Source organism: Pygocentrus nattereri, chromosome 7 (assembly GCF_015220715.1).
Source record: "Pygocentrus nattereri isolate fPygNat1 chromosome 7, fPygNat1.pri, whole genome shotgun sequence".
Classification (NCBI taxonomy): domain Eukaryota; kingdom Metazoa; phylum Chordata; class Actinopteri; order Characiformes; family Serrasalmidae; genus Pygocentrus; species Pygocentrus nattereri.
The window spans coordinates 882,451-905,663 of NC_051217.1; the positions used below are offsets into that span (position 1 = coordinate 882,451).

The 23,213-nt window shown below is 42.9% G+C and overlaps 1 protein-coding gene across 2 annotated transcripts in view; it reads right to left on the minus strand.

The window, feature by feature from the left end:
• The window catches only part of necab2 (N-terminal EF-hand calcium binding protein 2), a 152,737-nt gene extending 130,754 nt beyond the window's left edge, over window positions 1-21,983 (minus strand). Inside the window, exons 1-2 of one of the 2 annotated variants that reach the window (XM_037539707.1) lie at window positions 21,585-21,983; window positions 8,521-8,545 (exon numbers count right to left, since the gene is read on the minus strand). In XM_037539707.1, the coding sequence (XP_037395604.1) occupies window positions 8,521-8,545; window positions 21,585-21,914 (355 nt within the window). In that variant the 5' untranslated portion in view covers window positions 21,915-21,983. The remainder of the gene's footprint in view (window positions 1-8,520; window positions 8,546-21,584) is intronic. The other variant, XM_037539706.1, reaches the window with a different exon arrangement.
• Window positions 21,984-23,213: the final 1,230 nt, after the last annotated feature.

The following is a 23,213-nucleotide window of genomic DNA, read 5'->3' on the forward strand; positions in this document are numbered from 1 at the left end:
CGGAGTCTAAACTTTCAATCAATGCCACATTTGTATTCATAGCTAGAAGAGGATGCATTTTATTTTGCTTAGGGGTCGCCATAGCGGATCATTTGCCTCCATCTTGCCCTATCCACTGTCTCCTCTACTTTCACACCAACCATCTCCATGTCCACCTTCACTACATCCATAAACCTTCTCTGAGGTCTACCTCTTCTCCTTCTACCCGGCAGCTCCATCTCCAACATTCTTTGCCCAATATATCCACTATTCCTCCTCAACACATGTCCAAACCATCTCAACCTGGCCTCTCTGGCTTTATCTCCAAACTACTCCACCTTCACCGTCCCTCTGATCTGATCATTTCTAATCTTGTCCATCCTGGTCATGAAATTCTACTGGGACATATTGTTGTTGACAAAAGCTATTGCTATTTTTTGTCATTAATTCACAGTAATAACCAGAAAAAAAGTCAGAAAAGCAGACTAAGACTTGCGGACACAGTATGAAAATCCAGTGTGAAGGTACTTCAGTGTTAAAAAAACCTACATAGTTGATTATGTAATTGTATTTAAATTGTCCATATTCAAAAAAAGAACAATTTCCAGTGTTTCTCTATCTATCCTTCGCAGGTCAACAGGTTGGTTTTGTTGCTGTGTGTTTAAGAGTGTTAAATAACCTCTGTTCTGATTAGTTGTCCTGTCCTTTGCTTCATTCAACAAACAGCATTATGACATTAATGAGTGTAATTAGATGTACTTAATAATTCAACCATTATGGAGCGTATAGGCAGTTATGTGTAAATGTGTTGGTTTTCATGACAAAAACAATTAATTAAAAATGGGTTGTTTTAGCAGCTTATTCTCCATATATGAACTGCATGGACTGGCAAGTGAACAATACATTTAAAAAACTTTAATAAAATTCACACATTAAAAAATTGATGAGTTAATGATGTTAAATAATAATGCAAATTGATAGTAATAACCTATGGTAATAATTTACACTGTAAAACCTTTGTACAAGTTCCATGTTGTGATTCACCTGCAACACAAGTTCTGTACAACAGTTACAAAGCAATTCAAAAACAACCTATTACACCAGAAAAAGCCAAATTTCATATACTATATTATTCTCATTATAAAGCCATAGGTGTAATTTGAATATTTACAGCATTACTATTATCTTTGTATATATTTTTTTCTACCTGTCACTGCTGTTCTGTTTTTTCTATCTACTCTATGTGGACACTCCACCTACTCAACTTCAGGTGTTTCCGCCACAGTCATCACTAAGAGGTGTATAAAGTCACATACATAGCCATGTAGTCTCCTTAGACACACACTGAGAGTAGAATGGGTCATAGGATGCCACCTTCACCCAAACTCAGTTTGCCCGTCTAGATCCGCCCTGGTCAACTGGAAGTGCTGTTATTGTGAAGCGGAAGCATCTAGGTTCAACAATGGCTCAGCCACAAAGCGACAGACCACACAAACTGACAGAGCAGGGCAGCTAAATGCTGAAGTGTGTACAAATATGACTACTCCGTTGTTTCACCCACTACCGAGATCCAAACTGCCCCTGAAAGTGACATCAGCAGAAGAACTGCGCAGCAGGAGCGTCATGAAATGGGCTTCCATGGCTGAGCAGCTGCACACAAGCCGAAGATCACCATGTGTGAAGCCAAGCATCAGCTTGAGTGCCGTGAATCACGCTGCTGCTGCACTCTGGAACAACGGAAACACGCTTTCTGGAGTGGAATGTGGTGTGGAGGAACTCCAGTGGCCTAAACAACTCCACTGAACCTCGGAGTTAAATTGGAACGCCAAGTGTGAGTCAGGCCTTGTCGTCCCTCATCAGTGCTGGACCTCACAGGTGCTCTTTTGACTGAACCAGCACATATTGCACACATTTTTTTTGGAAACCCTTCTCAGAAGAATGGAGGCTGTTGTAGCTACAAGGTGGGAGTGGTGGTGGGGTTGGGTGTGGGATCCAACAAGCTCACGTGTCCGTGTATTTGTGGCCATAGTGTATTTGTTGTCTCTCTATGGCTCTTCACTATATATGTGTGTTTTCTCTGTTGTTTGTATGTTTGAAAATAAAGGTTTAAGTGGCTCATTCTGTCCTAGAAGCACAAGTTCACGGTGGCCTTTCTTTAAAAAGGTTTATCATTTGAATCCCATAGGTATCTGCACTTTGTGTGAAATGAAGCCCCACCTAGAAAAATCTATTTATGTAAATCACAATAGCAGCAGGCTAAAGAAGAATAAACAGTGGCATTTGCAGCTGTTTAAATAGCCGCTGTTACTGTTAGCTGACTAGTTAACAGTGTCATGATTGGCCCCTCCCAGACCTGTTCATGTTTTGGTTTAGCCCATGTGCGTTTGTTTTGGTCCAGCCCCCTCGTTTCGTGACTCAGCCCCTGATTGTCTCCACCTGTTTTCCACCTGTCCCTCGTTTTCCCGGTGTATTTAAGCCCTGTGTTTGCGCCTTGTCTTTGTTGGTGTTATATGCTGTGTTGCATGTTCTGTTCTGTTGGATTCTGGTCGGTCGGTCATGTCTGTCCCCCGATCTCTCTGCGTTGGCTATGTGAACCTGGACCGTTATGACCATGACCCTGGATTTGCCCTTAATAAATCTCGCTTATCTCCGCATATGCGTCCGCCTCCTCGCTACACACAGCTGGTTAGCTTTGCAAAAACCTGTAAAAAGTTAAACCATGCAACAAAACCATGAACTTGAGACATGCAAGTTTAATTATGACTTAAAAGTTTCCTTAAAATTTCCCTGTGCAAAGCTAGCATAAGGATTTTCCTCTTGGCAACAAAAAATGTCCCTATATGTGACAGAGCACATGCCAAAAGAGGTCCAGAAACCAACAGTTATTGCCACATGACCCTGAGGGTCCCAGCCAACAATATTTCACATAGAATATGTGGCTCGAAGGTGAAGTTAGCATTCAATAAACATTCTCTTACTGAATGCACTGCACTCTTTGCATGCATGGGGAATAAAGCGGAGAGACCGCACCGTCTGTTATTCGCTTTCCTTTTCTAATAGATTGGGTCGCCAGGATCTGAAATTCAATTCACAGGCCATCAATCTGAAACTACTCAAAAAGAAAAGATGGTAAATAATACTGGAGTCGAATGATTTTGTTTCTAAAAGTTGGGGACAAATTAAAATTGCCGAGCCGGAGCCCCTTGCTGCGGTCTTTGTGATTGAAAGCCAACGTCTGGCACAGCCTGGCACGCATCTCCCTGCAGTCCCCGAAGCTCGCTCGGCCTCTCCTCTCTCTCTTGCACTCTCATTAAAACCACCACCGAGTCGCTCCCAGGAGAGAGGTTTAAAAATAACTACACACTAGCACCACACATCAAATAGCAACCATTTCCTTTAACAAGATGCTTTATAGCGAAAGAGTTTTTCCTCCGCTAATTGTATAGACGCCAAACAGCCTCCTAAACACAGATGCCTTGTTTCATGTCACAGTTTTTTTTTTTTTTTTTTTTTTTTACATTCAGCTTATGCAAGTGAAAGAACAGCAGTCACAAAAAGGGTTTTGTAGAGGTTTCATTCGAGTCCAGAGATTTCTGCATAAATACCAGCACAGATGAATCAAAGTCCTAAGAGATTGGCTCTGACACTGTGTGGTGACAACGACAGACAAACAGCTCTGGAGCCTGCTGGGAGCTGAGCGCCATGCTGACAGTCTCTTGCTTGCCATAATCCCCGAATTACAGTAAAAATGCATGAAATGTATTTTCCCATGAATGGTTTAAAGAGTTTCTAACCTGCCACGGTGCCTCTCTAATGATGACCGATCTAAAAGGACGCAGAATATGCATGAGGATGAAAAAAGTCTCATTATGTAAACGAGCTTTTCTAAAATCAATTAGTGAATGCATTTACAATGGTAGCACCAATTCAATTATCATAAAAAAAAAAAAAGCCCCTCAATCGAGTTATGCAGACGAGCAACAGTCTAAGTGGAAAATGTGCAAAGATGCAAAATGAAAAAGCTTGGAGAGCAACAAGATGTGTCACTTACCATTGAAAGACCAGCAGCAGAGGCAGAAGGCGGACGGCATTTTACCCCTATAAATCCGACATTTGTTGCCTCTCTAGCTGTGTAACGTGGAGCGAGGTGGTGGACGCATGTGCGGACATAAGCAAGACTTATTAAGGGCAAATCCAAACCCAGGGTCATAACGGTTCAAAGTCAGATGGCCAACACGGAGAGACTGCGGGACAGACATGACGAACAGTACAAAGACCAAACACTTCCAACAGACCAATCAAACAGGCTTACACAGCACATCCAACACTCGCATCAAACAAAGACCAGCAAACACAGGGCTTAAATACACCGGGAAAACGAGGGACAGGTGGAAAACAGGTGGAGACAATCAGGGGCGGAGTCACGAAACGAGGGGGCTAAACCAAAACAAACGCACATGGACAGGACTGGGCGGGGCCAATCGTGACAAGCTGTCACTCACCCCCTCTTCAATTTAGCAGAACTAACACAACAAACGGAGAAACTTTGGTCTGGAAAGACTCCAATTCAGCCTGAAAACTTTAGATATGGCAGGACTAATAAAAAGGGCCTGACGTATTTTTCCTAAACTTAAACAACGTTAAACATCTGGGACAGAAAGACATGCTCGTCTTTCAGGCCTTGACTCATTAGTCTTCTTCAATTGTGTTGAAAGGCTCTCAGCCTAACACGACCAGAAGGGAAAAACAGCAGAGCTTGCGATTAACTTGCTTGGTCTAGTGCTGTGAAAATGCCACAGGTAACAAATCTCACCTCTTAAGTAAGGCAGTGACCTAATGCAGCGTAGAACTCGTTTGCCTGAGGTGGCATAGAGTGGTTAACATGGGCATAACATGGGCATAACATGGGCATAGCCTCAATCACACACATCTGGATCTGATTCCATTTCTGGAACTGAGTGAAAACTGATGGCAATGTAATCTTGTCTGATAGCTCTCAAATTCCAACCTAATATTTAGAAGAACTAATTTACACCAAACGTTCTAAAACCTTAAACATTCTGTTCCAAACAGCAGAGCTGTTAGCAAATATGTTGGCTACCCTCCTAGCAAGAAGTTGGCACTGTTCTGTAAAACACATATTCTGAGCTGTTTTAGCGCAGAGAAAGCAGTTGGACATAAATAATGAGAAATGTGCATTCCAACTAATTTCGCTATTCAAATGTCTACAAGAGTTGAAGAACGGACATCCAGTTAGCAGTGGGGAGGAACAAGTGCCAAACGAGAGCTACTGTGACCAAAATCAACCAGGCCAGGAGCTGGAGGCTTCCAGTTCTGGTGTCAAGAATCTAAAAACCGTAGCACAGAATTTAACAGCAAGCAAAGGCACACATTAAAAACATTCACCCAAAAAGCTGAGGGACACTGTAGTTTTCAGGCTGGATGAGGCTGCTGGACGACTCTGGGTGCTGATGAGGACTCGTCTTCTCCTACACCAGGTGTTCTCTCATTCTCTCAGAGAAATGCGTCAGAGAATTCCATTCCCACCGTTTCTGGACCAAGTTCACATCAGCTAAAGCAGTTAGCCTAGTTAGCTATCATCAGCTAGAGTAGTTAGCCTAGTTAGCTATCATCAGCTAGAGTAGTTAGCTAAGTTAGCTACGTCAGCTAGAGTAGTTAGCCTAGTTAGCTACATCAGCTAGAGTAGTTAGCCTAGTTATCTATCATCAGCTAGAGTAATTAGCCTAGTTAGCAATCATCAGCTAGAGTAGTTAGCCTAGTTGGCGATCATCAGCTAGAGTAATTAGCCTAGTTAGCTAACATCAGCTAGAGTAGTTAGCTAAGTTAGCTACATCAGCTAGAGTAGTTAGCCTAGTTAGCTATCATCAGCTAGAGTAGTTAGCCTAGTTAGCTATCATCAGTTAGAGTAGTTAGCCTAGTTAGCTAACATCAGATAGAGTAATTAGCCTAGTTAGCGATCATCAGCTAGAGTAATTAGCCTAGTTAGCTAACATCAGCTAGAGTAATTAGCCTCGTTAGCTATCATCAGCTTGAGTAGTTAGCCTAGTTAGCTACATCAGCTAGCGTAAGTAGCCTAGTTAGCTATCATCAGCTAGAGTAATAAGCCTAGTTAGCGATCATCAGCTAGAGTAGTTAGCCTAGTTAGCTATCATCAGCTAGAGTAATTAGCCTAGTTAGCTATCATCAGCTAGAGTAATTAGCCTAGTTAGCGATCATCAGCTAGTGTAGTTAGCCTAGTTAGCTATCATCAGCTAGAGTAATTAGCCTAGTTAGCTATCATCAGCTAGAGTAATTAGCCTAGTTAGCGATCATCAGCTAGATTAGTTAGCCTAGTTAGCTAACATCAGCTAGAGTAATTAGCCTAGTTAGCTATCATCAGCTAGAGTAGCTAGCCTAGTTAGCTTTCATCAGCTAGATTAGTTAGCCTAGTTAGCTAACATCAACTAGAGTAATTAGCCTAGTTAGCGATCATCAGCTAGAGTAATTAGCCTAGTTAGCTATTATCAGCTAGAGTAGTTAGCCTAGTTAGCTATCATCAGCTAGATTAGTTAGCCTAGTTAGCTACATCAGCTAGATTAGTTAGCCTAGTTAGCTACATCAGCTAGATTAGTTAGCCTAGTTAGCTACATCAGCTAGATTAGTTTGCCTAGTTAGCTATCATCAGCTAGATTAGTTAGCCTAGTTAGCTATCATCAGCTAGAGTAGTTAGCTCAGTTAGCAGTAAAGCCATGCTCTATCTGTCTTGATTAATCTCAGTAGTCCTGGCCTAGTCTAGTCCTAGTCTAGTCCTAGTCTAGTCCTAGTCTAGTCCTTGTGTTTGAGCCGCTCAGCTGAGGCTTGTTTTCACACTGCAAGGCAAACTGGGTTTGTTTCTTATATCAGACTTTTTAGCCTAACAGGTCAGACTAGAAGCTGCAAATGACCACGTCTGATTCATAAGGCACAGACGCACGCAGTCGCATTGGTTGCATATTCGCATTGGTTGCATACGCTGAGCAGGTAAGGGTAGGTGGAGAACGGTTACGCTGCATCATACAAACGCGTTTTATTTATTAACAGTGGCAACAGAACGTGACATTAGTGTAGGTTGACTTGGTCAGCAGACCTGCTGAAAAGCCACAGCCAGTAACATTCAGACAGGCTTCAGGTTCAAATCTTTCAGTGAAGCAGCCGCTGCAACTCATAACACACAAAGTAAAGAGTGTAATTTAAATGTCAGATAAAAGCTTCTGTTGTCTGTGTTTAAGCTGTAATGTGTGAATACACACAGCTCCAACACCATGACCCACCGTGCTCTGCATGAGGAAAGAACACATTACATCCAGTCTTACTGGTCAAACCGAGTCACATCTACAAATGTGGCTTGAATTCATTTGGAAAAAGTCAGATTTCAGGTAGAAAATCTGACCTCCTCAGCAGATATGCTGAAAAAATTGAATTTAAGTTGCTGAATAATCACTTCCATGGCCACAGGTGTATAAAGCCGAGCCCCTAGGCCTGCAGACTGCTTCTACAGACATTAGTGAAAGAATGGGTCGCTCTCAGGAGCTCAGTGAATTCCAGCGTGGTGCCGTGATCGGACGCCACCTGTGCAGCAAGTCCAGTCGTGAAATTTCCTCACTACTAAATATTCCACAGTCCACTGTCAGTGGGATTATAACAAAGTGGAAGCGATTGGGAACGACAGCAGCTCAGCCACGAAGTGGTCAGCCACATAAAATGACAGAGCAGTCAGCGGATGCTGAGGGGCATAGTGCACAGAGGTCACCGACTTTCTGCAGAGTGAATCACTACAGACCTCCAAACTTCATGTGGCCTTCAGATCAGCTCAAGCTCTGAGTTTGGCGGTTGCCAGGAGACGGTGCTTGTCTGACTGCATTGTGCCGAGTGTAAAGTTTGGTGGAGGGGGGATCATGGTGTGGGGGTGTTTTTCAGGAGTTGGGCTCGGCCCCTTAGTTCCAGTGAAAGGAACTCTTAAAGCTTCAGCACCAAGACATTTTGGACAATTTCATGCTCCCAACTTTGTGGGAACAGTTTGGGGACGACCCCTTCCTGTTCCAACATGACTGCACACCAGTGCACAAAGCAGGTCCATAAAGACGTGGATGAGCCAGTTTGGTGTGGAGGAACTTGACTGGCCTGCACAGAGTCCTGACCTCAACCCCATAGAACACCTTTGGGATGAATTAGAGCGGAGACTGTGAGCCAGGCCTTCTCGTCCAACGTCAGTGTCTGACCTCACAAATGCGCTTCTGGAAGAACCGTCAGAAATTCCCATAAACACTCCTAACCCTTGTGGAAAGCCTTCCCAGAAGTGTTGAAGACATTTCATTCCAATGTATACAAGTTAAATAGTAATACACACCACTTCAGTTGAATCAGGGAAAACACGGCTATTTCACAACATATGGTTACAAATTCTACCAAGCTACCATGCTTAGCATAAGCAGCCTAATAAATAATCAAGCCTTCCAGGGGCAAGAAAGACAATGAATACTGCTTTCCGCAGTTCATACTCACCATCCTTGTCAGCTCTCCGGAAGATCTGTAAAGAGACCAGAAAAGATGCTGTTATGATAGGATTACAAGATTAGTGCACTAACGTGATGTTACTACATTAACAATAATTCGCGCGACCGTTGCTGTATCTCGGTTCATAATACAACTACGTCCACGAAGATGGCTGTGTGGCTGTTGTCTTTAATGCAGAATTCAATTCATATACCAGCACTCAAAGTGGGGGAGCTGCGAAGAGACGACAGTCGAGGCACTTTACAGCAGAAACTTGATTACACTGTCCACTCACATGTGAAATAGAGCACTTAAAACACATAGAGAGAGAAAAATCATTACTTCTAAAAATTTCATCCACTATAGGCTCATTTTGAGGCCCTGAATGTGAGTATCCCTAAGCCCTCAGGCTTATGTGTGACGCTCTGTCTGTATGTGCTGCTGTTTCTGTACTGCCGTCCGTGCTGATCTGGGTTTTTTCGATTTGTGCAGCCATGTGCAATGGAGCGGTTGCTCATGTGTGTGCATGTCTCCACATATGCACACGGTGGAGGCACCGCACATGCATTACAGCATTAGGGGTAATACTGAAAACCCCTGCTTACTGCTACTGCAGTGCTAATTCACTTAAATACAAGTAAATGTATTAATAAAAGTAGTAAATGAAAAAAAAAAACTTTAGTAATTAGGGCGGCACGGTGGCGCAGTGGGTAGCGCTGTCAGCGAGGAGGGCCTGGGTTCGATTCCCCTGCCGGGTGAACGGGGTCCTCTCTGTGTGGAGTTTGCATGTTCTCCCCGTGTCTGCGTGGGGTTCCTCCGGGTTCTCCGGTTTCCTCCCACAGTCTAAAGACATGCAGTCAGGCCAACTGGACGTGCTACATTGCCCATAGGTGTGAGTGACTGTCTGTGTCTGTCTGCCCTGCGATGGACTGGCGACCTGTCCAGGGTGTATCCTGCCTTTCGCCCGAAGACTGCTGGGATAGGCTCCAGCACCCCCCCGCGACCCTGACGGAGAAGCGGCTTAGAAAATGGATGGATGGATGGACTTTAGTAATTACTCTGTCCTACTTGAATTAGTCTTATAGAAAGTAGGACTAATGCTCATGTTTACTGGCTGTCTAAGCTGACCCATTCACCTTAACCTTATCTAAGTGATGGGTTTAGGTTTAATATTGCATGTTGGGAAAATGACAAGCTAAAAGGCAAATAGTAAAAGAACACAACAGCCTACCTGTTTCATAAAGAATAGACAGCCAGCAAAAGATGATTTTGCACAAAAGTTTCACAGTCAACTGCTCATTTTGGACTTGCTTGTTGGCAATTCATGTTATGAATGAAGTTGTAAAGTGAAATACTTCATCACAAATAAAATGACTGTGCTACTCAAGTCAAGAAAGCGCAGTAGCAGAGGAAAGTGCCCTCAAACGCTGTAACGAGAGCCATTGTTATGTGTTACTTTCCATCTCTGTACAATATACAGTTCAGCTCCGTCCAAAAGACTGATGCTACTCCACAGAGACACCCAATCAGTTCGTATGTTTTTTGCTTCCGACACCAACAGCTACACTTTATTACCAGTGAATAAACTGAAAAGCTGTACAACCAGATACAAAAGGCATTTATTTTACATTTCCAGATGATGGCCACATTTTTCTTTCCCACAACAGTAAGAAGCCAGCGTTGGATGGGGACTCTGGAGCCAGACTCAGATCAATACAATTCATCTTACATGCAAAACTGTCTTACATACAATTTATCTCACAACGCCCATGAAACCTGCAGTTAGTGTCTTTTTCATTTTGCTCAACCAAAGTGGCTCTTGCTGCGCAGAAGTTTCAGGATCAGAAGGCTCAGCAGTAAAGGTGAGAGAACAACACAGTACTGTGATTATTTTGGGTCAAAAAATAGCACTGATATCCAGAAACCTCTATTTATGTTTCATTATTTAATTTGTTTCATGGGTAATTATAAGTATTTTATTATACACCTTATGCCCAAAAGTATCCAGACAGTCCTACTTATTAGTGATTTCTGCACCCATAGCTGACACAGGCATTGAACTGTGCACCCATGGCTTATATAATCTCTCTACAAAAGTACTGGCAATAAAATAGGACACTGTGGAGGAGCCTAAGGTCACCATGCCCGCTGCCAAGCGTTGGCTATTGGGGCATAAAGCCACAGGCATTGGGCTGTGGAGCAGTGGAACTGTATTCCCTGGAGTAACAGAGTTCCATCCAGTATTGCCGGGATGAGCTGGAACAGGGGTGTTTCATCCATTATGAGAGATGGATCACCACCTTAATGGCTACCACAAACTAGAAAAAAGAAATTCTCTTTACTACTGCTAAATTATTTTTATTTTTGTTATCACATATGTGTGTAAAACTACCCGTAAGGTGCAAAGAGTTAATACTCGGTTATAAATGATTTACCTCAGCTAGAAACCGTCACTGTGGTCTTTGTTTGCGCTGCATTGTGTCTGTCACAGCGTCCTGAGAATTCGGATCTCTCCATCAGGTTCAGTGCTTTACCATTAGCCAATCAGCAGCGCAGAAAAACGCTGTGTCGGAGAGAAAAGGCTCTTGACCAACCAAGTGGCTGTTGCTAGGTATAATTAAAATGATTGGCAACATTTTCTCCAATCGCACGTTTCAGGCCCCAGGTTTAGTAAACCTGGTTTCATTTGGGAAAACGCATGTTGAAAAATGAAATATTAAGTTGACATAATTCATTCTTAGTAGGACATAAACAGTTCTGGCGAGTATCTCCAAAGGGGTGTAGTATCTTCATGTTAATTGTCTGGTAAGTTTGTTACTACAGTATGTATTATGATTATTCAGGGTGTTGTGATATTTCAGCTCTGTGGCTAAAGGCCTGTACTAACATGTCTCGTTGCTAGACTTGTTATTGGAGTTTTCATATATTTAGTGTTATCTGTTGAATGCTGATGTGCTTCTGAAAAAGCCACAGGGGTGCTATGGAAGAGTGGAACTTATCTTCAGTGACACAGAGCCGATAGGGCAAGGCAGCAGAGTCTGGGTCGCTGTATTAGCGTGATGAATAACAACTCTGCCCTCCCACTTGCCAGAATCATGCCTGCCACTGAATTAGAGCATCGTTTGGGATCCAAGACTAATCATCCAACATGACCTCACTAATGCTCGAGGCTGAATGCGAACAAATCCATCCTTGTTACCGCAGCAAGTGAGAGACAAACTCTCATTTAATTCCTTGATTTCAGAGGAAACATTGCATGACCAGGTGTCTATACACTTTTGGGCATAGACTGTTTCATGGAGCCTCTAGTCTCTCCCACCTCTAACCTCCAGTTATCTGAGAAATCTTATAGACGAAGGAAAAGCACCCAAAATGATCCCAAATCTGGAGTACAGAGCACTATCATGCACGTAAAGTTCAAAAGTGCTTTAAACATTAATGCCTTCCGTGTCCTTTTCCTCATATCACATAAATGATTAAAATGATCGCAAGACCCATCGATCGGATGAAAAAAAAAGAAATGACCGTACATTCAGGAAGGTCTGAAGAGAGCAATTTGAGGTTGGCATGGATACAGAGGGCCAAGGCAGTAGCGCAGTGGGGCTCCATCACCCTGACTCATACAACAGGATGTGCGTTAACGGCAGCTGACCTGACACACTCAAACGAAATGGACGAGTCGGAGGTGTGAGTGCGCGTAAAATTGGGGCAAAATTGGACGGCGGCAGACGAAGGCTTGTCTGATCAAGCATTTGTCAGTTCTGACGCCGTGCAGGAAGATAATGTAGGTGACCTAGTTTGGCTTCACTTCAGGAGAGGGATTTCACTGTGATGGTGGAAACGGGGACGGTGACCCAAAAGTGAAAAGGGCTACAGTGAAGAGACGTCAAATGTCAGAAAAACGCCACAAACAACTGGGCGGCTTATTACCGCTGATTACAGTGCTTTTCAGATGAGGGGTTCAGTGATCTTCACACATTAGTCTTATTTCAGAAGTAGAAATCTTAAACATGCTGTTTTGTCTGTAGAACGTAGTGACACATCCTCTATGTGATGTAAAGTCAGAGTCTAGCCTCCCATTATAAGTAATAGCACTCTAGTTTGAAACTGGAGCTTCCATTCTTATTAGGCTGACCAAAACAGACAGAAGAGAACACTGTGGAGACAAAGAACTTCATACAATATGAAATTCAAATAAGTCTCTCCCATTAACGGTGCATGGGGCAGGAGTTAATAGCCGTGAAGGACGGTAATGAATCAGTCTCCGTTCTTTGCTGAGAGTTAAGCTTTTAACCAATATTTGACACTAGATTTTTATTGCTGTTTCAAAAGCTTTTAAACGGAAGAAGTCACAGTTATCATGGATATTAACAAAAAACAATAGTGTAATTCAGTATTAATCTTTTCTCACACCTAGCTCATTGAATCCAGAGAAATTCTGTCAGAGGGGCAGATTGTAAATGGTCAATGGATGCCACATGTAGAAGAGAAGATATGTTATTATGCTTTGAATTTGATGAAAAATGTACCAGTTTTTCATTCTGCCAATGCTGATACCAATCCAATAGTTATTTCTTAAAAACTTTAATGAGCTATTTTAATTGAAGCACTTTAGTCAAAGGCCATATCCCGCATTTTATGTCTGCTTGTACTGTTTGTGTGTGATTCAGTCATAATTCATTTTAACATGACTATTTAGCAGTTTCTTTTGTTTTGTCTATATATGGACTGTTGGTAGTCTCTAGAGAGAGAGAGAAAAGGAGAGAGAGAGAGAGGAGAGGAGAGAGAGAGAAGGAGAGAGGGAGAAGGAGAGAGAGAGAAAAGGAGAGAGAGAGGAGAGGAGAGAGAAAGAGAGAGAGAGAGAAGGAGAGATAGGAGAGAGAGCGATAGAGAGAGAGGAGAGAGAGAGAGAAGGAGAGAGAGAAGGAGAGATAGGAGAGAGAGAGAGATAGAGAGAGAGGAGAGAGAGAGAAGGAGAGAGAGAAGGAGAGACAGGAGAGAGAGAGAGAAGGAGAGAGAGAGAGAAGGAGAGACAGGAGAGAGAGAGAGAGAGAGAAGGAAGTGAGAGAAGGAGAGATAGGAGAGAGAGGAGAGAGAGAGAAGGAGAGAGAGAAGGAGAGACAGGAGAGAGAGAGAGAGAGAGAGAGAGAAGGAGAGAGAGAGAGAAGGAGAGACAGGAGAGAGAGAGAGAGAGAGAGAGAGAGAGAGAGAGAGAGAGAAGGAGAGAGAGGGAGAAGGAGAGAGAGAAGGAGAGATAGGAGAGAGAGGAGAGAGAGAGAAGGAGAGAGAGAAGGAGAGACAGGAGAGAGAGAGAGAGAGAGAGAGAGAAGGAGAGAGAGAGAGAAGGAGAGACAGGAGAGAGAGAGAGAGAGAGAGAGAGAAGGAGAGAGAGAGAGAGAGAGAGAGAGAGAGAGAGAGAAGGAGAGAGAGGGAGAAGGAGAGACAGGAGAGAGAGAGAGAGAGAGAGAGAGAGAGAAGGAGAGAGAGAGAGAGAGAGAGAGAGAGAGAGAGAAAAGGAGAGAGAGGAGAGAGAGAGAAGGAGAGAGAGGAGAGAGAGAGAAGGAGAGAGAGAAGGAGAGACAGGAGAGAGAGGAGAGAGAGAGAAGGAGAGAGAGAAGGAGAGACAGGAGAGAGAGAGAGAGAGAGAGAGAAGGAGAGAGAGAGAGAGAGAGAGAGAGAGAGGAGAGAGAGAGAGAGAGAGAGAGAGGGAGAGAGAAGGAGAGAGAGAAGGAGAGATAGGAGAGAGAGAGAGAGGAGAGAGAGAGAGAAGGAGAGACAGGAGAGAGAGAGAGAGAGAGAAGGAGAGAGAGAGAGAGAGAGAGAAGGAGAGATAGGAGAGAGAGAGAGAGAGAGAGAGAGAGAGAGAAGGAGAGAGAGAAGGAGAGATAGGACAGAGAGAGAGAGGAGAGAGAGAGAGAAGGAGAGACAGGAGAGAGAGAGAGAGAGAGAGAGAGAGAGAAGGAGAGATAGGAGAGAGAGAGAGAGAAGGAGAGAGAGGAGAGAGAGAGAGAAGGAGAGACAGGAGAGAGAGAGAGAGAGAGAGAGAGAAGGAGAGAGAGAAGGAGAGATAGGAGAGAGAGAGAGAGGAGAGAGAGAGAGAAGGAGAGACAGGAGAGAGAGAGAGAGAGAGAGAGAGAGAGAAGGAGAGATAGGAGAGAGAGAGAGAGAAGGAGAGAGAGAAGGAGAGATAGGAGAGAGAGAGAGAGGAGAGAGAGAGAGAAGGAGAGAGAGAGAGAGAGAGAGAAGGAGAGAGAGAGAGAAGGAGAGAGAGAGAGAGAAGGAGAGAGAGGGAAAAGGAGAGATAGGAGAGAGAGAGAGAGAGAGAGAGAGAGAGAGAGAGAAGGAGAGAGAGAGAAGGAGAGAGTGCTAACAACACAGACGAGAGTAAAGGCAAAGTGGATATCAGGATGAAAAGAACACCATTCAAATGAATCCATTAGTTTGGGGAAAGAGGAGTGAGGGATGGACCATCAGGTTAATGTATACAGCGTATACAGTACGTCCAGCCAGTATTGATGAATTTATATCACAGTATTTGCCAAAGTTCTTGCTGTATCATGACATCATATTATATTTAAATTTACATTAAGCTCTCAAACCCAAAGAGACACATATGTGTCCACAGCGATTCCTCATAATTAGGCAGTAATGATCATGAAATTTTAGCTGACAAATAACTGTATGCAACTATTTGTGTATTGTTTACTGCTGCCCTCGAAACATTTTCTATACAAAGATCAAATAAACAAACATTACTCACCACTGTCCTCTAAACTGTGTTAATAACATCAAATAAACAAACACTCACCGCCACCCTCTAAACATGTTATTAACATCAAATAAACAAACATTACTCACCACTGTCCTCTAAACTGTGTTCATAACATCAAATAAACACTCACCGCCACCGCCAACATGTTATTAACATTAAATAAACAAACACCATCACCCTCTAAACATGTTTTTAACTTCAAATAAACAAACACTCACCACCACCCTCCAAACATGTTATTAACATTAAATAAACAAACACCATCACCCTCTAAACATGTTATTAACATCAAATAAACAAACACTCACCACCACCCTCTAAACATGTTATTAACATTAAATAAACAAACACTCACCACCACCCTCTAAACATGTTATTAACATTAAATAAATAAACACCGTCACCCTCTAAACATGTTATTAACATTAAATAAACAAACACCGTCACCCTCTAAACATGTTAACATCAAATAAACAAACACTCACCACCACCCTCTAAACATGTTATTAACATTAAATAAACAAACACTCACCACCACCCTCCAAACATGTTATTAACATTAAATAAACAAACACCATCACCCTCTAAACATGTTATTAACATCAAATAAACAAACACTCACCACCACCCTCTAAACATGTTATTAACATTAAATAAACAAACACCGTCACCCTCTAAACATGTTATTAACATTAAATAAACAAACACTCACCACCACCCTCTAAACATGTTATTAACATTAAATAAACAAACACCGTCACCCTCTAAACATGTTATTAACATTAAATAAACAAACACCGTCACCCTCTAAACATGTTAACATCAAATAAACAAACACTCACCACCACCCTCTAAACATGTTATTAACATTAAATAAATAAACACCGTCACCCTCCAAACATGTTAACATCAAATAAACAAACACTCACCACCACCCTCTAAACATGTTATTAACATCAAATAAACAAACACTCACCACCACCCTCTAAACATGTTATTAACATTAAATAAACAAACACCGTCACCCTCTAAACATGTTATTAACATTAAATAAACAAACACCGTCACCCTCTAAACATGTTATTAACATTAAATAAATAAACACCGTCACCCTCTAAACATGTTATTAACATTAAATAAACAAACACCGTCACCCTCTAAACATGTTAACATCAAATAAACAAACACTCACCACCACCCTCTAAACATGTTATTAACATTAAATAAATAAACACTGTCACCCTCTAAACATGTTAACATCAAATAAACAAACACTCACCACCACCCTCTAAACATGTTATTAACATTAAATAAATAAACACCGTCACCCTCCAAACATGTTAACATCAAATAAACAAACACTCACCACCACCCTCTAAACATGTTATTAACATTAAATAAATAAACACCGTCACCCTCTAAACATGTTATTAACATTAAATAAACAAACACCGTCACCCTCTAAACATGTTATTAACATCAAATAAACAAACACTCACCACCACCCTCTAAACATGTTATTAACATTAAATAAACAAACACCGTCACCCTCTAAACATGTTATTAACATTAAATAAACAAACACCGTCACCCTCTAAACATGTTATTAACATTAAATAAACAAACACCACCACCCTCTAAACATGTTATTAACATTAAATAAACAAACACCACCACCCTCTAAACATGTTATTAATATCAAATAAACAAACATTACTCACCACCACCCTCTAAACATGTTTTTAACATCAAATAAACAAACATTACTCACCTCTGTCCTCAAAACGTGTTATAGCATCATTCAGACCTTTTGTGTTATTGATGCATTTTCTGCTGTTTTTAATTTACATTTGTTTACCTCGTCCCAGATGGTGAGAACACTTTTCCTATTCAGATTGTTGTGATGTAGGCATATTAGGAAAGCTAAGAAATCTGGGATCAGCTTAAATAACTGCAATCAACTCTAATAACTGCGACAATTAATTTTACATGAGGCCGATTAACTATTTATTAGTAACTGGACAATAAACTCAGAGCTCAAAGGGTTGATAAAGTTACTGAACCCATTCTTCTCAGACCTGCTACCCCATGGTAAAGGAACGCTATGCTGGATTTTCTACTGTATAAATTATGCCAAAGCCTTACACAGTATTTAAAGTGCTAAAGGCAAAAAGCACATTCTATTTATTTAGTTAAACAGAATAATACAACAGAATAGAATAGTTTAGTAAAATTACGAAATGTGCTTTTAAAAAATGATGTACCCATAAATTGCCACAGGTTTTGCTGTCTATCTGTAGATACAACCAAAAATCTTTGTTGTTGTGACAACAATACCTGTATAGATGACAATTCATATTCACGGCACTAGAATCTGGGTATGAATAAGTTGCTTACAAAGACAATGAAGAGAAATAGGAAGACAGAGGTGGACGCTGTAGTACTCCATACCCGCCTTGATTCACTCTACACTGTGCACTCAGCTGCCTACTTAGAAGCTCAACGTCATTGATTCTCTGTGGCTGCCGCAGTACGTCCTGGCTGTGATCCAATTTACTAAGCCAACGGCAATACTTTCCATATTTCAAAGTTTGCGTCTACATTGAGCCGTCAGTAAATGTCATGTGCAGTAACCAGCTGAGTCCAGGTGATGGAAACCAGGTGACCGTGTCTTCACTCTTCTGCATGACTAGATACAGATGAGCTAAATCCAAGGAGACAGCACAGTGCATTATGGGCTCACAATACGTGCTGGAGCGCCTGCCATGTACATTATATAGTTCCAAGTCTATAACAGCCTGTAGTGACGTCAGTACAGAACATTAACTATAATTAGTATATAATTACCTCCTTAACGACAGGTAGACTGAGGATTTTGTGAAAGTGCTCTTTCAGGAGAGAACACGAAGTCAGGCTTTGGAAAAAAACTTTTTCAACAAATTCTGTAGTGTGACGAAGTGACGATGGTAAGAATAAGCAGAGGACGCAGTGATAGTCTCAGGACTGAGCTATATGATGATATATACATCGATCAGGCGTAACATTATGACCACCTCCTTGTTTCTCCGCTCACTGTCCACTTTATCAGCTCCACTGACCGTATAGCTGCACTCTGTAGTTCTACAGTTACAGACTGTAGTCCATCTGTTTCTCTGATACTCTGTTACCCTGTTCTTCAGTGGTCAGGACCCCCATGGACCCTCACAGAGCAGGTACTGTTTGGGTGGTGGATCATTCTCAGCACTGCAGTAATGCTGATGTAGTGGGGGTGTGTTAGTGTGTGTTGTGCTGGTCTGAGTGGATCAGAAACAGCAGTGCTGCTGGACTGAGAATAGGCCACCAACCAATAATATCCAGCCAACAGCGTCCTGTGGGCAGAATCCAGTGACCATTGACTAGAGGATGACCAACGCAAACTGTGCAGCAGCAGATGAGCTGCCGTCTCTGACTTTACATCTACAAGGTGGACCGACAAGGTAGGAGTGTCTAATAGAGTGGACAGTGAGTGGACACAGTGTTTAAAAACTCCAGCAACACTGAAAAATGTCTGAAAAAAACAAACACTATGACATAATTTGTTATATATTTTTTACCGTATTGCCCACCGGTAGTTAGTCTGTCACGGTGACAAATCTGATGACAATCGAAGAAACTGACAGGGACGTAACAATACACACACTTTCAGGTTCTCAGGGCTGGATTTGATTAGACTTTTTAAAACTTTATGGGATGTGCAATGATATCAGAATTGACAATTGCAGAATATACAACAAATATACAAAACACAGAACAACAAAAGCTAGACAGGACAACAAAAAACAATATATGCAAATAAGCATCATTAATATGTATATACATATGTAAATATATGCACATGGATTGGCATAAAAGCATATTTGATGATCTCTTCATGTATTCTGGAAGAACAGAATGTTTAGGTGGTGCTGGCATTTACTGCGTTTCGTCCTAAAAAACCACGTATCTCCATGTTTCTCTGTTTTTTTACATCATTTGAAAGATGCTTTCAACATTTCATGATGAAAAGATCCAAAATCACTTGAAATAATTCCCACCTACGTTATCTCACATTAAAAGTTAAGTACTTAAAGTTACTATGTAGTTTTTCCTTTGGACAGCTTTGGATTTGTAAACCTTATTAGGGACATTAAGCATCGTTAAGCTTCAGCGCTACATTCCTCTGAATCTCAGTCCACATGGATGTCGACCCAGTTTCTACATTTTAGAAATGTTTATGTATCAGCACAGCACACAAAAATGTTTAGATATCAGCCAATAAGTCCCATCCTGGTGCATCTCTAACAGTTTGTGGTAGAAATGCCTCCCATTGCACATTGTGCTGTTTCAGATACTGTATGAACTGGTTGGGATCAGAAGGTACTGAGTTTATGCTTATAAACAATGTTTGCATGTCCTTGTGATAAACAATGATCTTATAAAACAATGTAACCGAACTGTTGTGCAGATACAGCTAAGACGTCCCCAGCTGCCTAGTTTTAATCTCTGACAGAGGTTCTATAAGACGGTGTAAGAGACTGCAGAGTGTACTAGTGACCCAGTTTTAAATGACAAAGTTTTGAAGGTTCATTTTTTTTAAACTTTACTGATATTGTTTCCCCCTTGCTCTCTATTTCAGCGCTGAGCGTATATCCACTTACGTTGAAGCACAAAGAGCAGACTTCCTGTAATGACCAGAATTAAGCCATGAATTCATTCAGTTTCATGATCTCATCTAAAGACTTTGAGTGGCTTCTACACTTTATTTGGTACCTGTGATCTGTTGACGTGCTGACCTGCGATAAAGCTCTGAAACCAACATGCACACCATGCAGTTCTGAGTGTGAGGGCTTGACGTGGGGATGGACAGGCGCGGTTCTGCAGTGTTAGGGGTTAAACAGCCACAGCAGATGAACTTTTAGATTCAGATTAACAGTGAAGCTCACTCCACACAGCTCAGGCATGGTGAAGGCTTCACGCAGGTAATGGAATCCACCCCCGAAGTGAGGATGGAAATCAATTCCCTGACAGGCACCTGCGCTCCCAAGTGAGCCTCCGTGGAGTGCTTTGCACTTTCTCTCTCTCTCTCTCTCTCTCTCTCTCTCTCTCTGTCTCTCTCTCTCTCTCTCTCTCTCATTCCGAGCTCCACATCCATCTCTCGCAACATTTCATTTTATCCTTCTGTGCCTCAGACCTCCTTTTTCTCCAGTGTGATTGCGTTCATTTCACGTTTCTGGGGTACAACTGTGCCTCCAGTCTTTTTTACTCTTTCTTTTTTAATTAGTTTTAATGCACCACTTAAATGTATTACTACCTTTTGCTGTATCTGGGTCTGGAAATGAACTACTTTTCCTGACACTGGCATGGTTTCCACTTTCCCCCCATTAATCTCAGGAGATCTGGTAATGCAGAAGCGCTGAAAAATACAGGGGCGAGACACTTTGACCTGCTAAATCAATACTGCTGAGACCTGGTCTCGGTGCAGCAGGGCTCCACTGGAAAAGCTTCATAAATTATTTAAGCGGGGTGTGTTTGTCACATATATGGTCGTGAGATATGATACAACACGGAGAAACGATACAAGGGGCACAAAACAACTCGGGCGGTAAGCTGCCTGTAAGGACATTTCATGTAGCCTAGAGCTGTTTTAACTGCTTTGAAATTAGGAAGCCTTCAAACAGCTGTTTAGAGCGTTGTTTCATCCTCCACCCGTATTCCGGCAACCTCCGCCTCCTGCACTCCTATTGGCTAGTAATACCTGTATGATTGGTCGACACCTCACTGTCGCTATAATATGAGCTGTTAGCCAATCCCAGCGCTGGAAAGCAAAGCCTTGCGTACACGGGAGGGCGGGGCTTGTCGGAAAACAGGTGGGTAAAAAACAGCGCGTTTGCCTTTGGATCCAGCTGCTTCGCGTTACGCAGTCTATTTTGAACATCAAAGCACCACAACCCCTCGCGCTCAGCGCCTCACAGAAAGAATAACACGGCGAAATAAACGCCTGTCTGTCTCATTCCGTCACAGAGCGCGAAGAGAAGAGGGTCTGAAGCGAAACGAGAGCGCGCGGTTGTTGGATAACCGAAAGTTGAAGCGCACATTGCGTTTCTGAGCGGCTGAGCTGCGTTAACGCAGCCCCCGCCGCTCCAAGCGCACGGGCGTGAGGGCGGTTAAGAAGTCTCAGCCCAAAGACCGCAACTTCTTCTCAAGTCGTCTGCTATCATTAATAAAGTTAACTCGAGGCGCTACCGCCGGCCAGCTGACCAATAAACCACAAACAGACACTCACGTCCAGGATGACGGAGATGCCTTTCCGTGGCTCCGGGGCGAAGAACTGCTCCTGGGCCACGGCCACCTCCTCCTCCTCCTTGGCGTACTCCCTCGTCGAGATGCTTTTGTTGTCGCTCATCTTGGTGACTATCCAGCGGACTAGCCCGTCAATCCCCCCGGGCTGGGCTCCGCCGCTGTTCTGGGCCGGTGCAGCCGTCGCTGTCTCGCTGTCCCGCGGCCCGCCGCCTCTGGGCTGCTCGCCGCTGTCCTGTGCGCGGAGTTTGCCTTGTTCCTTGTGGAGCAGCTTGTGGACGCCGTCCCTGCAGTAGCGCGCTGCCTGCTCACACATCCTTTTGCCTCGGCGCGTTCATGCTGCGCGCTATGGGGGCCGGTCCCTCCCTCCCCTCTGACATCAGCACATGCCCAAACACAGGCGCGCGCGCGGGCGCGCACACACACACACACACACACACGCTTCCCTCCGGAGCGCTGTTCTCGGAGCTGGTGCTGGAGCAGCACTTCCCTGCACACCTTAGTGCTGTGGCTGCCAGACCTGGTTCTAGGTTCTAGAGGAGACCTTGTCCAGCCCGGTTACTGTGGTTTCAAGACTCCCAGCTCATTTACAAGAGCCAGTAAATCACTAACGCCAATGAGTCTAAGTGCTGGTGGTCGCACACTTTGGTGTTTTTCCTGCCACAACTCAGTCACTTCAGCTCTAAGGATTCTGGAATGAGCCAGTAGGTTGAATCTTGTTAGCCTGAATGCTTCCACACCAAATGTGCACCCCAGGGCTACTTCAGGCTTCAGAGCCACTTTAGATCTAAAGTACTGAAGTTAGTTTTCATTGGATGTTTTTGCTTTTCTTTTATTGTTTGTGACCTGCTGTCCTTGTTTTCTGTGACACTGAATTACACATTTTCTAAGCCACTTATCCTTCTGGGTCACGGAGGGAGCTGGGGTCTATCCCAGCGAAAGGCAGAACACACTCTGGACAGATCCGTTGTACTACAGCATGAATAATATCTTCACTACTCTGTAATGTGAGCCATGTGTGAATAACCAATAATGTAAAATTACAGCTCATTGGTGCCAAGAAGCACCAATCACTGCACTAAAAGCTGAACCTGCATTTAACTTTGAATCTTAGAAGCAATTTTAAAGAGAAGTACAACTTTCCTGCTTTTCTGCATAAGTCAGATGGAAACAAAGTCAGAGTGTTTCGATGTGAAATTCAAAGTGCATTGTAGAAAAAAACCCTTATCAACTTGGATTACAGTGGTGGCTGTAGGAACCAGGAGGTACAACATCTATACTGCAAATACAGCCATTTCACACGAGACGTTTTTCCACATATCTTAATATGTAGTGGTGATGTTGTGCCAAACACTGGTTGGTTAGTGTAGTGGTTAACACCTCTGCCTTCTACACTGTAGACTGGGGTTCAATCGCCTGCCTGGGTCAGCACCCTACACTACACCAATAAGAGTCCTTGGGCAAGACTCCTAACACTGCCTTCACCTCCCTGAGTAAAATGATCAAACTGTAAGTCGCTCTGGGTAAGAGCGTCAGTGAAATGCCGTGGATGTAATGGTGAAATAGTGGGACTGAAAATAAGTTTTATTTTAGGAATATTTTATCTTACAAAACT